At 52.8% G+C, this 16760-nt stretch overlaps 1 protein-coding gene across 4 annotated transcripts in view; it reads left to right on the top strand.

Annotated features, from left to right (window-relative positions):
* TCN2 (transcobalamin 2) overlaps nucleotides 1-16760 on the top strand; it is a 29728-nt gene that overhangs the window by 728 nt on the left and 12240 nt on the right. For 2 of the 4 annotated variants that reach the window (XM_065568046.1, XM_024109538.3), the window contains exon 2: nucleotides 4081-4149. In XM_065568046.1, coding sequence (XP_065424118.1) covers nucleotides 4083-4149 — 67 coding nt within the window. In that variant the 5' untranslated portion in view covers nucleotides 4081-4082. Of the gene's footprint in view, nucleotides 1-3915; nucleotides 4150-16760 lie in introns of all 4 variants that reach the window. The other 2 variants (XM_024109537.3, XM_042856039.2) reach the window with 1 other exon arrangement.

Genomic DNA, 16760 nt, shown 5'->3' with positions numbered 1-16760 from the left:
GGAATGGCGATTGTTCAGAAGGGCCAGAGAGGGTGTGCATCTGGGTAGAGATTGGGTTTAACGCTACAGATCCACAGTCAGTGGGGCTGAACTTCAGGTTTATTGGGTGTCACGGACTCACAGATCGTGCCCACTCTTGGCCCCGTGCGGTCCATGGGGGGGGTGCCCCTATCCGTGTGACAGCCCTTCTCGGGGGTCGACTCTCTCTCAGGGTTAAGCCCCACCACCTCCTGGAGCCTTAGCACACCTTTTTCTCACCGTGGGCCCCCTCAGGGAGTCCCCTCGTTCTGGACCCCTGGGGCCTCCACCCCCCAAAGGGGTTGATGCAACCCTGTTCTCTAGACCAGAGTGACTCCCAGCCAGAGTAAAACAGGAGGGTTTATTGAGAGTTGAACACAGCACGAAACTCTCAGGGCTTCAGGCCTGGCCTCCCTCAGCCCAGCACATCCCAGTCTCCCTGCATCCAGGTGGGCTCTGCCTGCTCCCCCTCTCCAGGCCAGAGACCCCCCTGCTTCCCAGCTGCTCCCCCTCTCCAGCCCCAAGCCCCACCTCTGTCCATTGTCTTCTCTCCAGGTAAACAGGGTCGTAAACTGGGGCCTCCTCTCCTCGCTTCTGTCCTCTGGCTGGAACAAGCTGGTTAGGTCACTGGGTCCTCACTCTGCAGCCCATTGTTCTCCCACTGGCCAGAACCGGCTGCAACTCCTGAGCTGGGTCTCCAGGTTGGGGTCTCAGGTCACCAGTCGCTGGGGTATCCATCCTCCAGGCCATTGGCTGGGGTCCCACATTCCCTCTCCGGTCCTCTGTAACAACAAACTCCCTCTCCCCTCAACTCGTTAAACCAATAACACCCAGGGAAACTGAGTCCTACCCCCTCTGCATGCAAACCATTGAAACCTCACCGAAAACAAGAGAAAAACAAGAAAATCCCCCACTTCGTCACATCTCTCCCCCCTTCGAGGCTGAATGGAGCAGGGTCACTTAGCCAGTGACCTGGGGAAGTTCAGGCCCCCACCCCGTGGTATAGCATCGGCTATAGCATTGGCACTCCCCTTCCCCCTGGCACAGCCCTCTCCCCCCACTGCACCCCCCTAGACCAGTGGTGCCCTCTCTCAGGGGCTTCCACCCAGTTGACACCCCGCAGGTTCTGCTTGGCCGCCATTTCCTTCATCTTGAGGCACTGTGCCACCTTGTGTCCCTTTTGGCCACAGTAATTACATTTCAGGTCCCTCAAGTCCCACTTTGGAGAGGTCTCGGGGTGACTCCCCTTCTGAGTCCCCGATGTGGGTCTCCCTCCTGCCCCCAATTTGGTGTCCGCAAACTCATCTGCCAGTGCCCCTGCATTGCGCAGATCCTTGGGCTTCCGGTCCACTAGCCACATCTTAAGGTCCGGAGGGCAGATGTCATACAGCTGCTACAACCCCACCAGGTGATTCATGTCCTCTGCGGTAGTGGCCCCTGCGCCCTTCCCCCAGTTGCAGAGATATTCCCCCAGCAAGTTGGTGACTTCCTTGTAAGTGACACCTGAGGCCTTGCGAACACCCCGGAATTGTTTCCTGTACGCCTCGGGGGTCAGTTCAAACTTCCACAGCAAAGCCTGTTTGAACAGGTCGTAGTCCCCCATCTCAACACCATCCATTTGGCTGAACGCTTGTATGGCTTTGGGACCCAGCAGGGGGATCAGACAGCGAAACCTGTCTGCAGGGTCAATCTGGTTCAGTTCACAAGCCTTCTCAAAGGCTGTGAGGTAGGCATCGATATCCCCCCCCATCCTCGAACTGGGGCAGCAGTTTGGTGTCCAGATTCCCCCCAACACTGGCGTCTCGGGGCCCTTCCCCACTTAGCCCCCCGGCAGGCCCTCTTGGCCCACTGCTCGTCCAACTCCAACTCATGCTTCCGCTGTTCTACACAGTCCACCAGCCTCTGCTCCTCCAGCTCCAGCTCCTTTGCTTCCAGCTGCAGCTCTAATCTCCGCAGCTCCTCTAGGGAGGAACCTGACTGGGGTCTCCCTGTACTGACTGGGGAGTCAGGTCTGACCCACTCCCGGTCGCTACACAGACTGCCCCCCCGGCTACTCCCCAGCTCTCCGGGCACCCCGGGAGCCCCCGTGGGGCCTGGAGCCTGTGCCTCAGACGGGTCATTCTCTACAAGCTGAGCAATCAGCCGCTCCTTAGTGAGCCTCCCCACGCTCAGCCCTCTTTCCCTGCACAGGCATGCCAGGTCGCTCTTACGGAACTGGTTGTAGGCCATTTCCAGGCTGGTTCCCTTCAATACCCTCGTTCTATCACTGGCATCCACTCACTGCAAAGCGCCGGTGCTCGCAGCCAAACATCTACAGGGTGCACCCACGAATCATCCTCTGCTACCACGTTGTCACGGACTCACAGATCGTGCCCACTCTTGGCCCCGTGCGGGGGTGCCCCTTTCAGTGCGACAGCCCTTCTTGGGGGTCCACTCTCTCTCGGGGTTAAGCCCCACCACCTCCTGGAGCTGCACCTCTCTGAGCCTTAGCACACCTGTTTCTCGCCGTGGGCCCCCCCAGGGAGTCTATTCGCTCTGGACCTCCCGGGCCTCCACCCCCGAAGGGGTTGATGCAACCCAGTTCTCTAGACCAGAGTGACTCCCAGCCAGCATAAAACAGGAGGGTTTATTGAGAGTTGAACACAGCACAGGAAACTCTCAGGGCCTCAGGCCTGGCCTCCCTCAGCCCAGCACATCCCAGTCTCCCCCTCTCCAGCCCAGAGCCCCCCTGCTTCCCAGCTGGGCATCTGAGATCCCCGGCCCCAAGCCCCGCCTCTGTCCATTGTCTTCTCTCCAGGTAAACAGGGTCGTAAACTGGGGCTTCCTCTCCTCGCTTCTGTCCTCTGGCTGGAACCGGCTGGTTAGGTCACTGGGTCCTCACTCTGCAGCCCATTGTTCTCCCACTGGCCAGAACTGGCTGCAACTCCTGCGCTGGGTCTCCGGGTCGGGGTCTCAGGTCACCAGTCGCTGGGGTATCCATCCTCCAGGCCATTGGCTGGGGTCCCAAGTTCCCTCTCCGGTCCTCTGTAACAACAAACTCCCTCTCCCCTCACCTTGTTAAACCAGTAACACCCAGGGAAACTGAGTCCCACCCCCTCTGCATGCAAACCATTGAAACCCCACCGAAAACAAGAAAAAAACAAGAAAATCCCCCACTTCATCACATTGGGTTAATAACTAAATAGTGAGCCAAAGGCTGCAGTCAGTTACACCTGACCCGGAGATGCTCCCTGGACTTCTATCCCATAACTGAGGCCAGGATTCAGCCCACTGTCTCTACATATTCCCTTAGCATGTGCATAACCCCAGTGCTATTGGTGGCCATGAATGATCCAGCCATTTTTGCTAGTTCCTGATGCTACTTCCAGGTGTCTGTCCTAGCCCATTCAGAGCTGGGGGAGGGCATCCTCGGGATGCAGTAGTTTCCTAGCTCTGGGACATGGAAATGGTTTAAGTAGCTCTTTCCCTCTCCCCAGCTCCACGTCCCTCATACCCAGCACCAAGAGCTTCTCTAGCAGTTCACAGGCATTCAGTAGGCCGGACTCTCCCCTCACACTTGTGTAAATCAGGCGTAGCTCCCGTGAAGTTAGTGAAGTTACACCAGTGTGAAACTGACTTGCTTGTCAGGGCTGTCCGACCCTGCGTTGTTCTGCTGTTGTTTGCCCAGGAGAAGGGGCTGAAAGCCCCAGCCCGCCTGGTTAAGATGTCCAACATACTATCTGTATGAGGACAGGAGACTGCCCCTTAGGGCGGATGACCAGGAGAGCGCAAAAAGAAGCAGGAAAGAAAAGCAGTTGCGCCGCCTTATCTCTGCTCCTAGCTCCTTGCAGCTTTGGCTCTCTGGGTTTCTCTTCATTTCACACTCAGCCAAAGTCCTTTCTCTTTCTGCTGACTTAGCCCCTGAACCTGAGCAGAGGATCCTGTTGCGACACTTCCCTGGTTTAATCAGTGACTTCAAAGGAATTGGCTCAGCACTGCAGCCGCCAGGCTTTGCAGATCAGTGTGTGGTCTCCCTGCCAGGGCTCTGATCACCTCTCCCCACTGCCTTCCCTCCTACTGCAGATATGGAGCCCAGGATGTTGCAGCTCCTTCTCGTCCTCCATGTCTTGGCCCTCCCAGTCCAGCTCTGTGGTGAGTACAGAAGCTTTCTACACACATTCTTCCTGTACCATGAGAGACTTTTAAAGGCAACTCGCTGCTTCTCCCCACTTCCGCTCCATGCATGCATCGATTAACACATGCAGACCCCGACCAGGGTAGATGGAAGCACCTCTCTTCTTCCCATTAAAAATAAACCACAGCTCAGTATTGGTGCTGCAGTAGGGGGTGCTCTTCCCTGTAAGTCAGTACTGAAGCAATGCTAGGAAGTCCTTGTGCTGCTGAACATATGTCACAAGACATAACAGAGCTCCTGACTGTTCTTGAGCATTAAAGAGTCCAGGCGGTTTTGTTGAGATCAAGGGTGTGAGCCCTGATATCCTCCTGACCAAATCCCCTTGTGGTTTTATGCCAGGATTCATCACTCCCTGCTTTAAACTGTTGTGTAGCTTTGCTGTATGCTAGGAAACAGATGCTGTCTTCCTCTCCAGAGGTGGCTGTTTTTCACTAGTGGGTGGCATGATTTGCATCTTCTGGGATTCTTCATGATGGAAAGCATTGTATAAATGCTAGGCATTTTTCTCTTGGCTAAGAACGAGCTTGAACTCCCTGACAGAGCCCAGATCTGCCCGTGAGCAGCCCTAGATTCCCGCATGTCTGCAGTCACTGGGGGAGTAATGCATACACTTGATTCAGCTTCTCTTCCAAGTAGTTTCTCTTTGGTGCTTGTGTCTGGCTCACTTGGTTTTTATTTCCTCTCCATTTCCTGGAGTGATGACGGTTTTCCTCTGAGCTGTAGGAGGTGAAAGGTCCTCAGATACCATGGCAATGGGCACTGTGTACGGCCCTGGATAAAAAAAAGTGCAGACGATAAGCTCAGGGCATGGCTACACTTGCAGATGTAGAGCGCTTTGAGTTAAACCAGCCTTCATGGAGCGCAGTAGGGAAAGCGCTGCAATCTGTCCACACTGACACCTTCAAGCATACTGGCGTGGCCACATTTGCAACACTTGCGGCGGCATTGGGAGTGGTGCATTATGGGCAACTATCCCAGCATGCAAGTGGCTGCAAAGTGCTTTTCAAATGGGGGGGAGGGATGGAGTGTGACAGGGAGTGTGTTGTGTATATGTGGGGGGAGAGAGAGTGGGTTTTTGGGGGGCTGAGAGCATGTCAGCATGCTGTCTTGTAAATTCAGACAGCAGCAGACCTCCCCCTCCCCCTGCCCCTCTCTCTCACACACAGCATTCCACAGTAATGGCTTGCATGTCGGCTGTCAGAAATGGAGCTTTGAAAGGGCATTTCCGCATTCCTACAGAGTTCAGAACAATGACAAGAGTGGCCACTTGATTTAAGGGGATTATGGGACATTTCCAGAGGCCGATCAGAGCGCAGTAATGCAACACCTCGTTCACACTGATGCCTGGGCGTTGTAGCTAAGGCGCAGCAAACGTTATTCCTCTCGCTGAGGTGGAGTACCAGCAGCGCTGTAGCCACGGAGTCAGAGCGCTCTATGTGCCTTGCCAGTGTGGATAGGTAGTGAGCTAGTGCGCCCGGGGCTCCTTTATTGCGCTGTAACTCGCAAGTGTAGCCAAGCCCTTAGTGTTGCATTCCTTTTTTCACTGGAGTGCAGGGCATTTTATTGCTAACGTTAGGCCACATGTGGGAGCGAGCTCTGCCCTTGGTGTGAGCAAAGAGCTTCTGTTGAATTGGGAGAGACCAGTGCACTGCTTTATGTCCCTCTCCTCCTTCCCCACACCCTATGTTTTTTAAAGTTAATTTAATGCTCTGAGGTCCCTGGAGCCTATCTGTGCCCAGAGCAGACGCAGCATGGGCAGCGGCAATGGATGTCTCCCCCTTCCCAGTGCATCAATCCTGACCTGGAGGGACCTCCTTCCTCTAGTGGAATGTAGGGTGAAAGCCTGGCCCCACTGAAGTCATTGTGGGTTTTATTACTGAACAGGGGCCAGGGTTTCACCTTTGGTCTCCATGTCCATAGGCGCCGACTCCGTGGGTGCTCCGGGGCTGAAGCACCCACGGAAAAAAATTGGTGGGTGCTCTGCACCCACCGGCAGCTCCCCGTGGCCCCGCCCCCCTGCTCGAGCTCGCCTCCTCCTCAACGAGCCTGCCGCCACTTCCTGCTTCTCCTCCCATCCAGCGCTTGCACCGCAACACAGCTGATTCGTGGGGCAGGGAGGGAGGGGGAGAAGGGGGAATGCGGCACGCTGGGGGAAGAGCAGGGCGGGGATTTGGGGAAGGGATCCAATAGGGGCAAGGAGGGGGCGGAGTTAGGGCAGGGACTTTGGGGATGGGGTTGGAATGGAGTTGGAATGGGGGCAGGGCCAGGGGCGGGAATGGGGTGGAGTCGGGGAGAAAGTTGGCACCTATGTCCATGTCTTCTTGATCCTTGGCCCCTCAGCTGAGAGTGCCAGCCACGGTGCCTAGTAGTGCCAGTTATGATGCCCCCCTAGTGGTGAGGACACTTGTCCCCTACAGAGTTGTCCAAGACTCCCAATATATTTCACGCAGACCACCAGCCAGATGGAACCAACTTTGTCATTGCTCACTTGGGACCAGATTCCAACGGGTGGCTTAGAGTCAAAAGACTCCATATCTCCTTCCCGGTCCCCTCAGTCATACAGTCCTCTAGATTAGTATCATGCTAGTTTCATACCCGTGAGGTCACGTAGCAGGCACATTCCTTGGGTGCATTCAGCTCTTCAGTTATTCTTTTAATTGTACATGGGCCATGACTGACGGTTTCTCTCCCTGCTGCCCCAAGGTCAGAGTCTCTCTGGGAGGAACCCTGCTTCCCGCTTTCCAAGGCTCAAATCAGGCTGTCTAAAATAAGACTCCAGCTACTGGAGAGAGGCACTAGAGAAATAAGGCTCCCCTAGATGGATATTGCAGGAATCTGTGTCAAGCAGGCCCAAAGCTTTAGTTCCAAGACTTTGCTGGAGACCCCTGAAGAATGTGAAATAGCACAGAAAGCGTTTATCAGATTCAGCCACCACAAAGTTGTCCATCTCAGCTGTGTCTCCCAGGAAAGCCCCGTGTGCAGCCAGAGCTGGTGCCGCCGCCTTCCTTTATTAGGGATCATATCTTCTTGTTCTCCCCCCAAAGCACCTTCCAGCCCTGCTGAAACCAAAGCAACTGACCTTCCCAACCCAGACCACAGGGGGCAACCAATTTGGATCCAGTTGCCCTGTCGGTAAGCCATTGTTTCCTTCCCTCTCATGTTAGCCTCCAGCACCTGCAGGAGGTGTTAGTGAGGCTGTTAGTGAGGCTGGCTTACTAAATAAGATTTAACATAGACTGTATAAAGCATCAGGCATCTGTGCTCCGTCCGTTCCAGGCCATCCATGAGTTTGGACTCAAATTTAAGGTAAGGGCACAATTCTGAATCTGAAAAGTTTGAACCCAGAATGTTGGATTCCAGCCTAAGGACTATGCTCTTAATATTTTTATGTAAAAAACCCAACCCTTAGTGACAGGGACTGAACCAGCACCCTCTAGAGCTAGAGGCATAACTGCCTCTTGCCTGAGCTAAATCCAGATTTCTGAGTATGAATGCTGTCGCAGACTCTTAAATCTCTCTGTGGTTCAGCCACTACAGAGCGCCCCATTGTTTGAGCCTGGGTTACATTTACGTGAAAGCTTAGCCCTGGTCTATGCTGCAAACGAGTGTTGGTATAACTGAAAATCCACACCCTGAGCAACACAGGTGCACCAACCTAACTCCTGGTGTAGGCAGCGCTATGCTGACAGGAGGGTTTCTCCTGCTGACACAGCTACCACCCAGGGCCATCCTTAAGCATATGCAGGCTGCATAGGGCACCCAAAAATTTGGGGCACCACTGGGTCTTAGCGTCCACCCTTCCACCTCTTCCTATCCCTGTTCTGACCCTTCCTGCAGGATCCCACAGGCAGGCTCCCACAGCTAGCTGCTGCAGCCTGGTGAGTCTTCCTCCGGAGGGGATCTAGTAACTTAAAAGTGAAAGGTTTCAGAGTAGCAGCCGTGTTAGTCTGTATCCGCAAAAAGAGCAGGAGTACTTGTGGCACCTTCGAGACTAACACATTTATTTGAGCATAAGCTTTCGTGGGCCACAGCCCACTTCAAAAAGTGAATGGAACATATAGTAAGAAATTATACACCTCTACCCTGATATAACGCAACCCGATATAACACGAATTCGGATATAACGCGGTAAAGCAGTGCTCCGGGGGGGGCTGCGCACTCCTGTGGATCAAAGCAAGTTCGATATAACGCGGTTTCATCTATAATGTGGTAAGATTTTTTGGCTCCCAAGGACAGTGTTATATCGAGGTAGAGGTGTATATAGATACAGAGAACATGAAAAGGTGGAAGTTGCCATACCAACTCTAAGAGGCTAATTAATTAAATGAGCTATTATCAGCAGGAGAAAAAAATGTTTTGTAGTGATAATCAAAATAGCCCATTTCAGACAGTTGACAAGAAGGTGTGAGGATACTTAACATGGGGAAATAGATTCAATTTGTGTAATGACCCAGCCACTCCCAGTCTCTATTCAAGCCCAAGTTAATGGTATCTAGTTTGCAAATTAATTCCAGTTCAGCAGTTTCTCGTTGGAGTCTGTTTTTGAAGCTTTTCTGTTGCAAAATTGCCACCTTTAAGTCTATTACTGAGTGACCAGAGAGGTTGAAGTGTTTTCCTACTGGTTTTTGAATGTTATGATTCCTGATATCAGATTTGTGTCCATTTATTCTTTTGCATAGAGACTGTCCGGTTTTGCCTATGTACATGGCAGAGGGGCATTGCTGGCACATGATGGCATATATCACACTGGTAGATGTGCAGGTGAATGAGCCCCTGATGGCGTGGCTGATGTGATTAGGTCCTATGATGGTGTCACATCATATCAATCACATCAGCCACGCCATCAGGGGTGAAATTTCATAAACACGTCTATTGTTATGGAGATCACACAAAGTAAATTAGTGTTCCCTTTTTCTAAAAGCAATGAACATTGTTATGAACACACTAAACCTCTGTGACTGATTAATTTAAAATAATGTCTTTGTTTCAGTGAGTTAAATTTGTAGTAATCTGGAATGATTACTTTATGAAGGCTTAGGAGTACATTTAAAATATAAAATCAGCTTAGAAATACTGATTAAGAAAATGTCAAACAGAGAAGAGTGCATCATAAATTCCATAATATTTAATGTTGTATTCAGCAGGACAGCTGACTTGCCCTTACTACAAAGTTTTTGCAAATAAATCTTTGACAAACTTCAGGGTATATCAAAAAACCTGTGGCTGACATTTTTTATTCCCAAGTTTAGTGTTTTTAATTAGGTATCTTCTGCATGTCCAGTCTTCACCATCTGGCATGCAGTAGAAAACACGCTCCATTTCTTTAGAAAGAAATTGCAGAAGAGTGTTTTTTCAATGTCATTTGCTTCATTTGGGTTCAGGGATTTGGCTGGAAGGGAGTGAGCAGAGAAGGGGGAGGGGGAGTGAAGAGAGGAGGGAGACAGTGGGGAGAGGGCGGGGCCTGGGCAGAGTGGGGCAGGGCCTGAGGCGGAGCAGGAGTGGAGTATGGGCGGGGTCACAGGCAGAAGAGGTGGGCTGGGGAGCTAGTCTCCTCAAGTGGCAGCTTCACCCACCGCCCATGACAGCAGGTAAGAGCGGGTCGGCTCCCGCACACCCAGCGCGCGCTGCAGTGTCCTTAGGCAGGGGCCGTATTCACAGAGCCTAATGCGCTGGCTCTGCACATTCTGTGTGAGGGAGAGGGTACGGGGGTCTCTGCGGGGAACTGTGACTCTGCCGCCGTGAGGTGGGCCAGGCGGCTCGATATCCTCTGCTTCCTCATCCCTCCCCCTGCCAGGCTGCGAGCCTGGGCTGCTGTCAGGCATAGGGGCACCAGCTTAATAATACTGCATAGGGCCCCATAAATCCTAAGGACGGCCCTGCTACCACCACTCGTTTAGGTGGTTTTGTAATGTCAGCAGCAGCGTTCTCTCCCATCAGCATAGAGTGGCTACATGAGCAATCTTACAGCAGCGCTGCTGCATCCGTAGAGGTGTGCCGCTGTAAGCTTGCTAGTGTAGACATGGCCTAAATATCATGGATTGAACATGGGGGGAGGGATAGCTCAGTGGTTTGAGCATTGGCCTGCTAAACCCAGGGTTGGGAGTTCAATCCTTGAGGGGGCCACTTGGGGATCTGGGGCAAAATCAATACTTGGTCCTGCTAGTGAAGGCAGGGGGCTGGACTCGATGACCTTTCAAGGTCCCTTCCAGTTCTAGGAGATGGGATATCTCCATTTAAAAAAAAAAAAAAAGAACAGAGCCATTGGATTTATGGCTTATTATAACAGTCTCCAACACCGAGAATTGTTGGCTCCTGGCTCTTTCACTCCCTGGTCTTTTGTACCTCTCTGCTGTAATCAAGTCTGCCTCTGGGTTGGGATGAAGCTAGAAATGTCTTTGGCTGCTTACAGCGGGGACCAAGGAGATGGTTCCCCTCTGCAGATGTCCCCCCTCCTCTTTCCTTCCCCACAATAGTGCCATAACATGACCGTGCAGCAATGGGAGGGGAAGAGTGGATGAAGAGCAGGCTGTGCATGGGAACTGGCAGCCGCAGGATGGAGTGCCACTTCCACAAATGCTGCAAAACTAGACTGATGAATTCTGCTATGCTGGAGACCTCTCCCCCTCCACAGAACCAGTTCGGCATGGGCAAGCTTCCCTGTGCCATCCCACCCATCAGACTCATCCTTCACCCAGCAGGCCAGTTCTGAGAGGGAGGAAAAGACTTGCTTTTCATCACCTTGGCCTTTGTACTGACAGGGAGTCAGATAACATCAGCCAAGACCTAGCCACCCACCCCCTAAGGGACGATCTAAGCCTCCTTAACTCATTTCCTAGCAGCAGCAGCAGCCATCAGTCATGACTGACCTGGGATGAATTTGGACCAGTGACCTAGATGTGGACAATTCATCAGCCTATTCATTCTCAACCCTCTGCACCATCCAGTTTCCATGCAAATTCCATTTGGTGTCGTGGAAAATTTCTAATGCTGAGTCTAGTTCAATACCAGACATATTACCCCCCCAGGTAAATGAATATTTCAGATCTTACCCAAATACCTGCTTACAGCCAATTCTTCTTAGCTAAACTAAAATTTATTAAAAAAGAAGAGAGAGAGAGAGAGTATAGGTTAAAAGATCATTACACATACAGATATGAAAGTTCTTAGGTCAGTTTTATAGTAGAGATGGTGAGCTTTTGAGTTGCAAAGAGTTTGTTCCAGAATCAGTTCATCAGGTTATAGTCCAATGTCCAATATCCAACATCAGGGCAATCCAGAATGGAACTGGAAACCACAGTCTTGCGACTCAAACTTCCCCTGATGAAACTTAAGTAGATCTGAGGTAACAGGATCAGGGTCCAAGCATTCTTTTATAGACCACTGGCAGGTTATGATAGCCTCTTGACAGCAGATATTCCTTGGGTGAAGAATAGTTGCTTAGAAATAGAATTACCTATTTCCTATGTATACACAGGTAACTAGTTGCGTTCATCAGCATAAGGTAATTATCCATTAAGCAGCTCATAGACTGTTTACTACAAACTTTAAAGAGAAATATAGGTTTCATCTAAATGCTAATATTCCCTTTTGATCTCTGAATCAATAGATTATGGAATCATAGAATATCAGGATTAGAAGGGACCTCAGGAGGTCATCTAGTCCAACCCCCTGCTCAAAGAGGGGCTAATCCCCAGACAGATTTTTGCCCCAGATCCCTAAATGGACTGAACTCTCAACCCTGAGTTTAGCAGGCCAATGCTTAAACCACTGAGCTATCCCTCCTGCCCCCAACCTGAGCCATCTGTTTACATGGTTAACATCTAACAAGATATAAGTAAACACAATTAGTATTCTAATTCTAATTCTCTAACCATACAGATTTGCTTTTCAAAGCTCTAGTCTATTTAACATGAAATGGCCCTAATTACAATTTACATACTTTTTAAACATGTCTCTAAAGGTTAAAAATTAGGATAATTTAGCCTGTGAGCTGCTTAATCCTTTCTGGACTTGTGTCACATTATCCAAATTGCAGCTAATGGAAAATATAGCAACATTTCATCTCCTATAAGGCTGCTTTTATTAATCATGATATATGGGAAGCACCGGACAGGTACTGGTCTCCTTGCTGGGAGACCTCAGTTCTCTTCCTGGCTCTGCATGATTTGTTGCGGGACTTCAGACAAGTCATTTCCCCTTCTCTGTGCCTCAGTTTCCTAAAGGGGAACTTCACTTTGTGAAGCAATTTGAGATTTACGGATGATACTCTGAGTGTTACGGACTTGCTGTTTCTTCTTCGAGTGCTTCTCATATTGATTCCAATTAGGTGTGTGCGCACCACGTGAACGATCGTCAGAAGATTTTTACCCTAGCAACACTCGGTGGATCGGCTGAGGCGCCCCATGGAGTAGCGCGCTTATGGCGCCGGATATATGCCCCTGCCGACCCAGCGCCCCCTCAGTTCCTTCTTACCACCCGTGATGGTTGTTGGAACTGTGGAGCGCAGCTAGCTGTTCTCCACCCTCCCTAGCATTTGTCTTTCATTTGTGTTCATATTTCTCATTAGTGATAAGTAGTTGTTAATAGTTGTTTACAGTTGTAGTAGTTAGTGTAGTTAGATTAGATTAGTTTCTTTCTGAAAGGGAGTGGGGTCTTTCCCCCCGCCCGATGCCTAGGCCCATGCCGGGGTCTCCGGGTTTCACACCCTGCTCGGCTTGCCTGAGGCCGATGCCGACGGGAGACCCCCATGACTCCTGCCTAAGGTGTCTGGGGGAATTCCACCAAGCGGACAAGTGCCGCATTTGCAAAGCCTTCAAGCCAAGGACCAGAAAGGAGTGGGACTTTAGATTGAAGCAGATTCTCATGGAGGCAGCACTTAGCTCAGTCCCTTCCACTTCGCAGGACCCGGCACCGTCATCGTCGGTGCGGAGTGCCCCTGCGGCACCGACTGGTCTGGCACCGCGTTCAGACTCGTCAAAAGACACGCGCCAGACCTCCACGGCACCTCCACCACCACGGCGCCAGTCCCTGTCTCCGAGTCAAAGGAATAAGCATCCCAAACAAGTGCCGGCCGCTTCCAGCTTGTCGGCTCACCAACCGCTGGCACCTCCCGCACCGCAGTCAGAGCCGCGTCCGTTGCTGGAGCGCATAGGACAAGTAGCGGCTCCTGCACCGTCGACTCCAGCACCGCAAGGGCCGTCGGGTCCGGTGCTTGTGAGCTCCCCGGGGCGCACCATGGTTGAGCTGGGACTGCCTTCTACACCAGAGACCTTCTCAACAGTGCAGGATTTGATCGCACTCACGGAGCCGGTTCTTCAGCAGCCGCCGGTGCGGACACTCCGGTCAAAAGGGAAGCCGTCCCTGATGCGACCGCCGTCGCCCAGTGAAGCAGGACAGTACCGGTCCCGATCCCGATCGTGGTCCCGGCACCCGCCTCGGCACCACTCGCAGTCCCGGCACCGATCTCGTTCTCGACGCCTGTCGCACTCGCGCCGCTGCTCGGGCTCACGGAGGTCTGAATCGTCGTACGGCTAGTACCGACTGAACTCTCGGCGCCGCTCCCGGTACCAGTCCCGGAGCCGATCTCAGGGCCGATCTCGTCGGAGGTCTCCATCGAGATCTAGATCAGGCTTTCGGTACTGCTATGACCGAAGGCACCGTTCACCATCTCGGTACAGCTCTGCATCACGCCACTGGTCCTCGGCACCGCGCGGCACCAAGGGACTCGGCACTGTCCCGTATGGCACCGCCTTGGCTGTCCCGCTCCGTTTCTGCGTCATCATGCTCACAAGGTGGCTTCCATGCCCAGGACCAGGGCGAGGGCGATGCAGGCCGTGGCTGAAGAAGTCCAGGACCCAGGCCAGGAATCCCCACAGTGGTCTTTTTGGACCCCTTGGGCATACCATCAAGCCCAAGGGGCTCTTTCGAGGGCCTCTCATTCCACCCCTTCGGAGCCACGAGTACCAGAGGCCACGGTATCTCGCCCCCCCCCCCCCCCCGGGGGGATGCTGAGGCAACTGCTCCAGTGCCATTGCAGGCCCACTCTGCTAACATGACGGACCTTGAACAGCAAGACCCTCCACAGGAGGGCCTCAGCCAGGGTCCTTTAGCCCCGGGGGTATCTTCCTCGTCCTCGCCGGCCGAGGCGGTGGCGGGCACTACAGTTACGGGTCCTCCCCCTATGGACCTCCGCGCCCACCAGGAACTGCTCCGCAGAGTGGCGTGCAATATGAACCTCCAAGTGGAGGAAGTGGTGGAGGTAGAGGACCCGGTGGTGGACATTCTGTCGTCGGAGACACCGTCCCGAGTGGCCCTCCCCGTCATACAGACTATACAGGCCACTGCCAGGACAATCTGGCAGTCGCCATCCTCTATTCCACTGACGGCCAAGGGCGTGGAAAGGAAGTACTTTGTTCCCTCTCAGGAATACGGGTTCCTTTACACACACCCCCAACCGTGCTCCCTTGTCGTGGCTTCGGTCAACAAAAAGGAATGCCATGGCCAGCAGGCCCGTGTGCCTAAGTCAAAGGACACTAGGCGCCTAGACTTGTTTGGGCGCAAGGTGTACTCAGCGGGAGGCTTACAGCTCAGGGTGGCTAACCAACAGGCACTCCTGGCCGTTATGACTATAATTTGTGGGTATCTATGTCCAAATTCAAAGAGTTGGTCCCACAGGAGTCCAGAGAAGAATTTGGAGCTCTAGTAGAGGAGGGCAAGAAGGTGGCCAGAACCTCCCTACAAGCCTCTCTGGACGCAGCGGACTCGGCGGCTAGGACCCTGGCCTCGGGCATAGCCATGCGCCTTATCTCATGGCTGCAGGTCTCTGGATTACCACCAGAGTTGCAACAGACTCTCCAGGACCTACCCTTCGAGGGCCAGGGTCTGTTCTCTGAAAAGACAGACTCAAGGCTGCAGAGTTTGAAGGATAACCAGGCCATCATGCATTCACTGGGCATGCATACGCCGGTAACGCAGAGAAGGCCCTTCAGGCCGCAGCCCCAGAGATTCTACCCTTCCCCTCGGCCAAGGCAGGACTTCTCGAGAAGACGTGGCCAAGGTAGTAGGAGGAGACAATCTGGCCCTCAGATGGGCCAGAATCAGGGCCCCCCCAAACCATCGGCGGGTCCCAAGCAAAATTTTTGAAGGTGTGCCCGAGGGCGGAGAACCAGTCTCCTTACAGGATCCTTTTCCACCCTTCACCAACCGCCTCTCCTATTTCCTCCCTGCATGGTCCCACATAACATCAGACCGCTGGGTCCTATGCATGGTAGAAAGTGGATACCGACTCCAATTTGTTTTGTCCCCCGCCTTCCCACCCTCCCTCCTCGTCCCTCTTCAGGGACCCCTCTCACGAACAACTCCTTCTACAGGAGGTGCAGTCGCTCCTGGCTATCGGAGCGATAGAAGAGGTTCCAAGAGAACTGCGGGGCAGGGGGTTTTACTCCTGTTACTTCCTAATCCCCAAGGCAAAACGGGGGCTACGGCCCATTCTGGACCTGCGCGTACTCAACAAATTCATGGTAAAGTTGAAGATCCGCATGGTTTCCCTGGGGACCATTATTCCTTCCCTGGATCCTGGAGACTGGATCACCCTCGACATGAAGGACGCGTACTTCCACATAGCGATTTCCCCCCCACACACACACATACAGGCGTTTCCTCCGCTTTGTGGTCAACCAACAGCACTTCCAATTCACCGTCCTCCCTTTCGGCCTTTTCATGGCCCCCAGGGTGTTTACAAAGTGCATGGCAATTGTAGCTGCTTCCCTTCGTCGACAACAGATTCAAGTGTTCCTGTATCTCAACGACTGGCTTATTTGAGGTCGCTCCAGAGTCTCATGTTCAGACCACCATGACCATGTTCAATCGACTAGGCCTACTGCTCAACGTCGCGAAATCTACTCTAGTACCAACCTAGAGAATAGAATTCATAGGAGCAATCTTAGACTCTGGCCTAGCCCGGACACGCGCTTCCAGTCCATAGCGAACATCGACCGCCGCCTGCAAACCTTCCTGACCTCAACGGTGAAAACATGCCTATGCCTCCTGGGACACATGGCATCTTGCATGTATGTGACCAGGCACGCCAGGCTACAACTATGTCCGCTGCAAGCCTGGCTATCAACAGTTTACTGACCAAGTCGGGACAGTTTGCACACAGTGGTTACCATTCCGCCAGGAATATTAGCCTCTCTAGACTGGTGGTTGGACTCCAAGGTAGTGTGTGAAGGGGTGCCATTTCATGCCCCACAGCCCTCCGTCTCCCTGGTCACGGATGCGTCATCCCTGGGATGGGGGGCCCACCTCGGGAATCTCCGTACACAGGGACTATGGTCGACAGGAGAGTTATCCCTACACATCAACGTACAGGAACTCAGAGCAGTGCGCCTGGCATGTCAAGAGTTCCAACAGCGCATTCAAGGCCGTTGCGTTGCAATCCTCACAGACAACACAACGGCCATGTTTTATATCAACAAGCAAGGGGGAGCCCAGTCGCCCCCTCTCTGTCAGGAGGCCACTCGTCTGTGGGAATTCTGCATAGCCCACTCGATCCATCTGGTGGCGTCGT

This window comes from Chrysemys picta, chromosome 15 (genome assembly GCF_011386835.1).
Source record: "Chrysemys picta bellii isolate R12L10 chromosome 15, ASM1138683v2, whole genome shotgun sequence".
In the NCBI taxonomy this organism is placed as follows: Eukaryota; Metazoa; Chordata; order Testudines; family Emydidae; genus Chrysemys; species Chrysemys picta.
The sequence above is the reverse complement of the archived record's forward strand: the minus strand, read 5'-3'. Positions and strand labels throughout refer to the sequence as shown.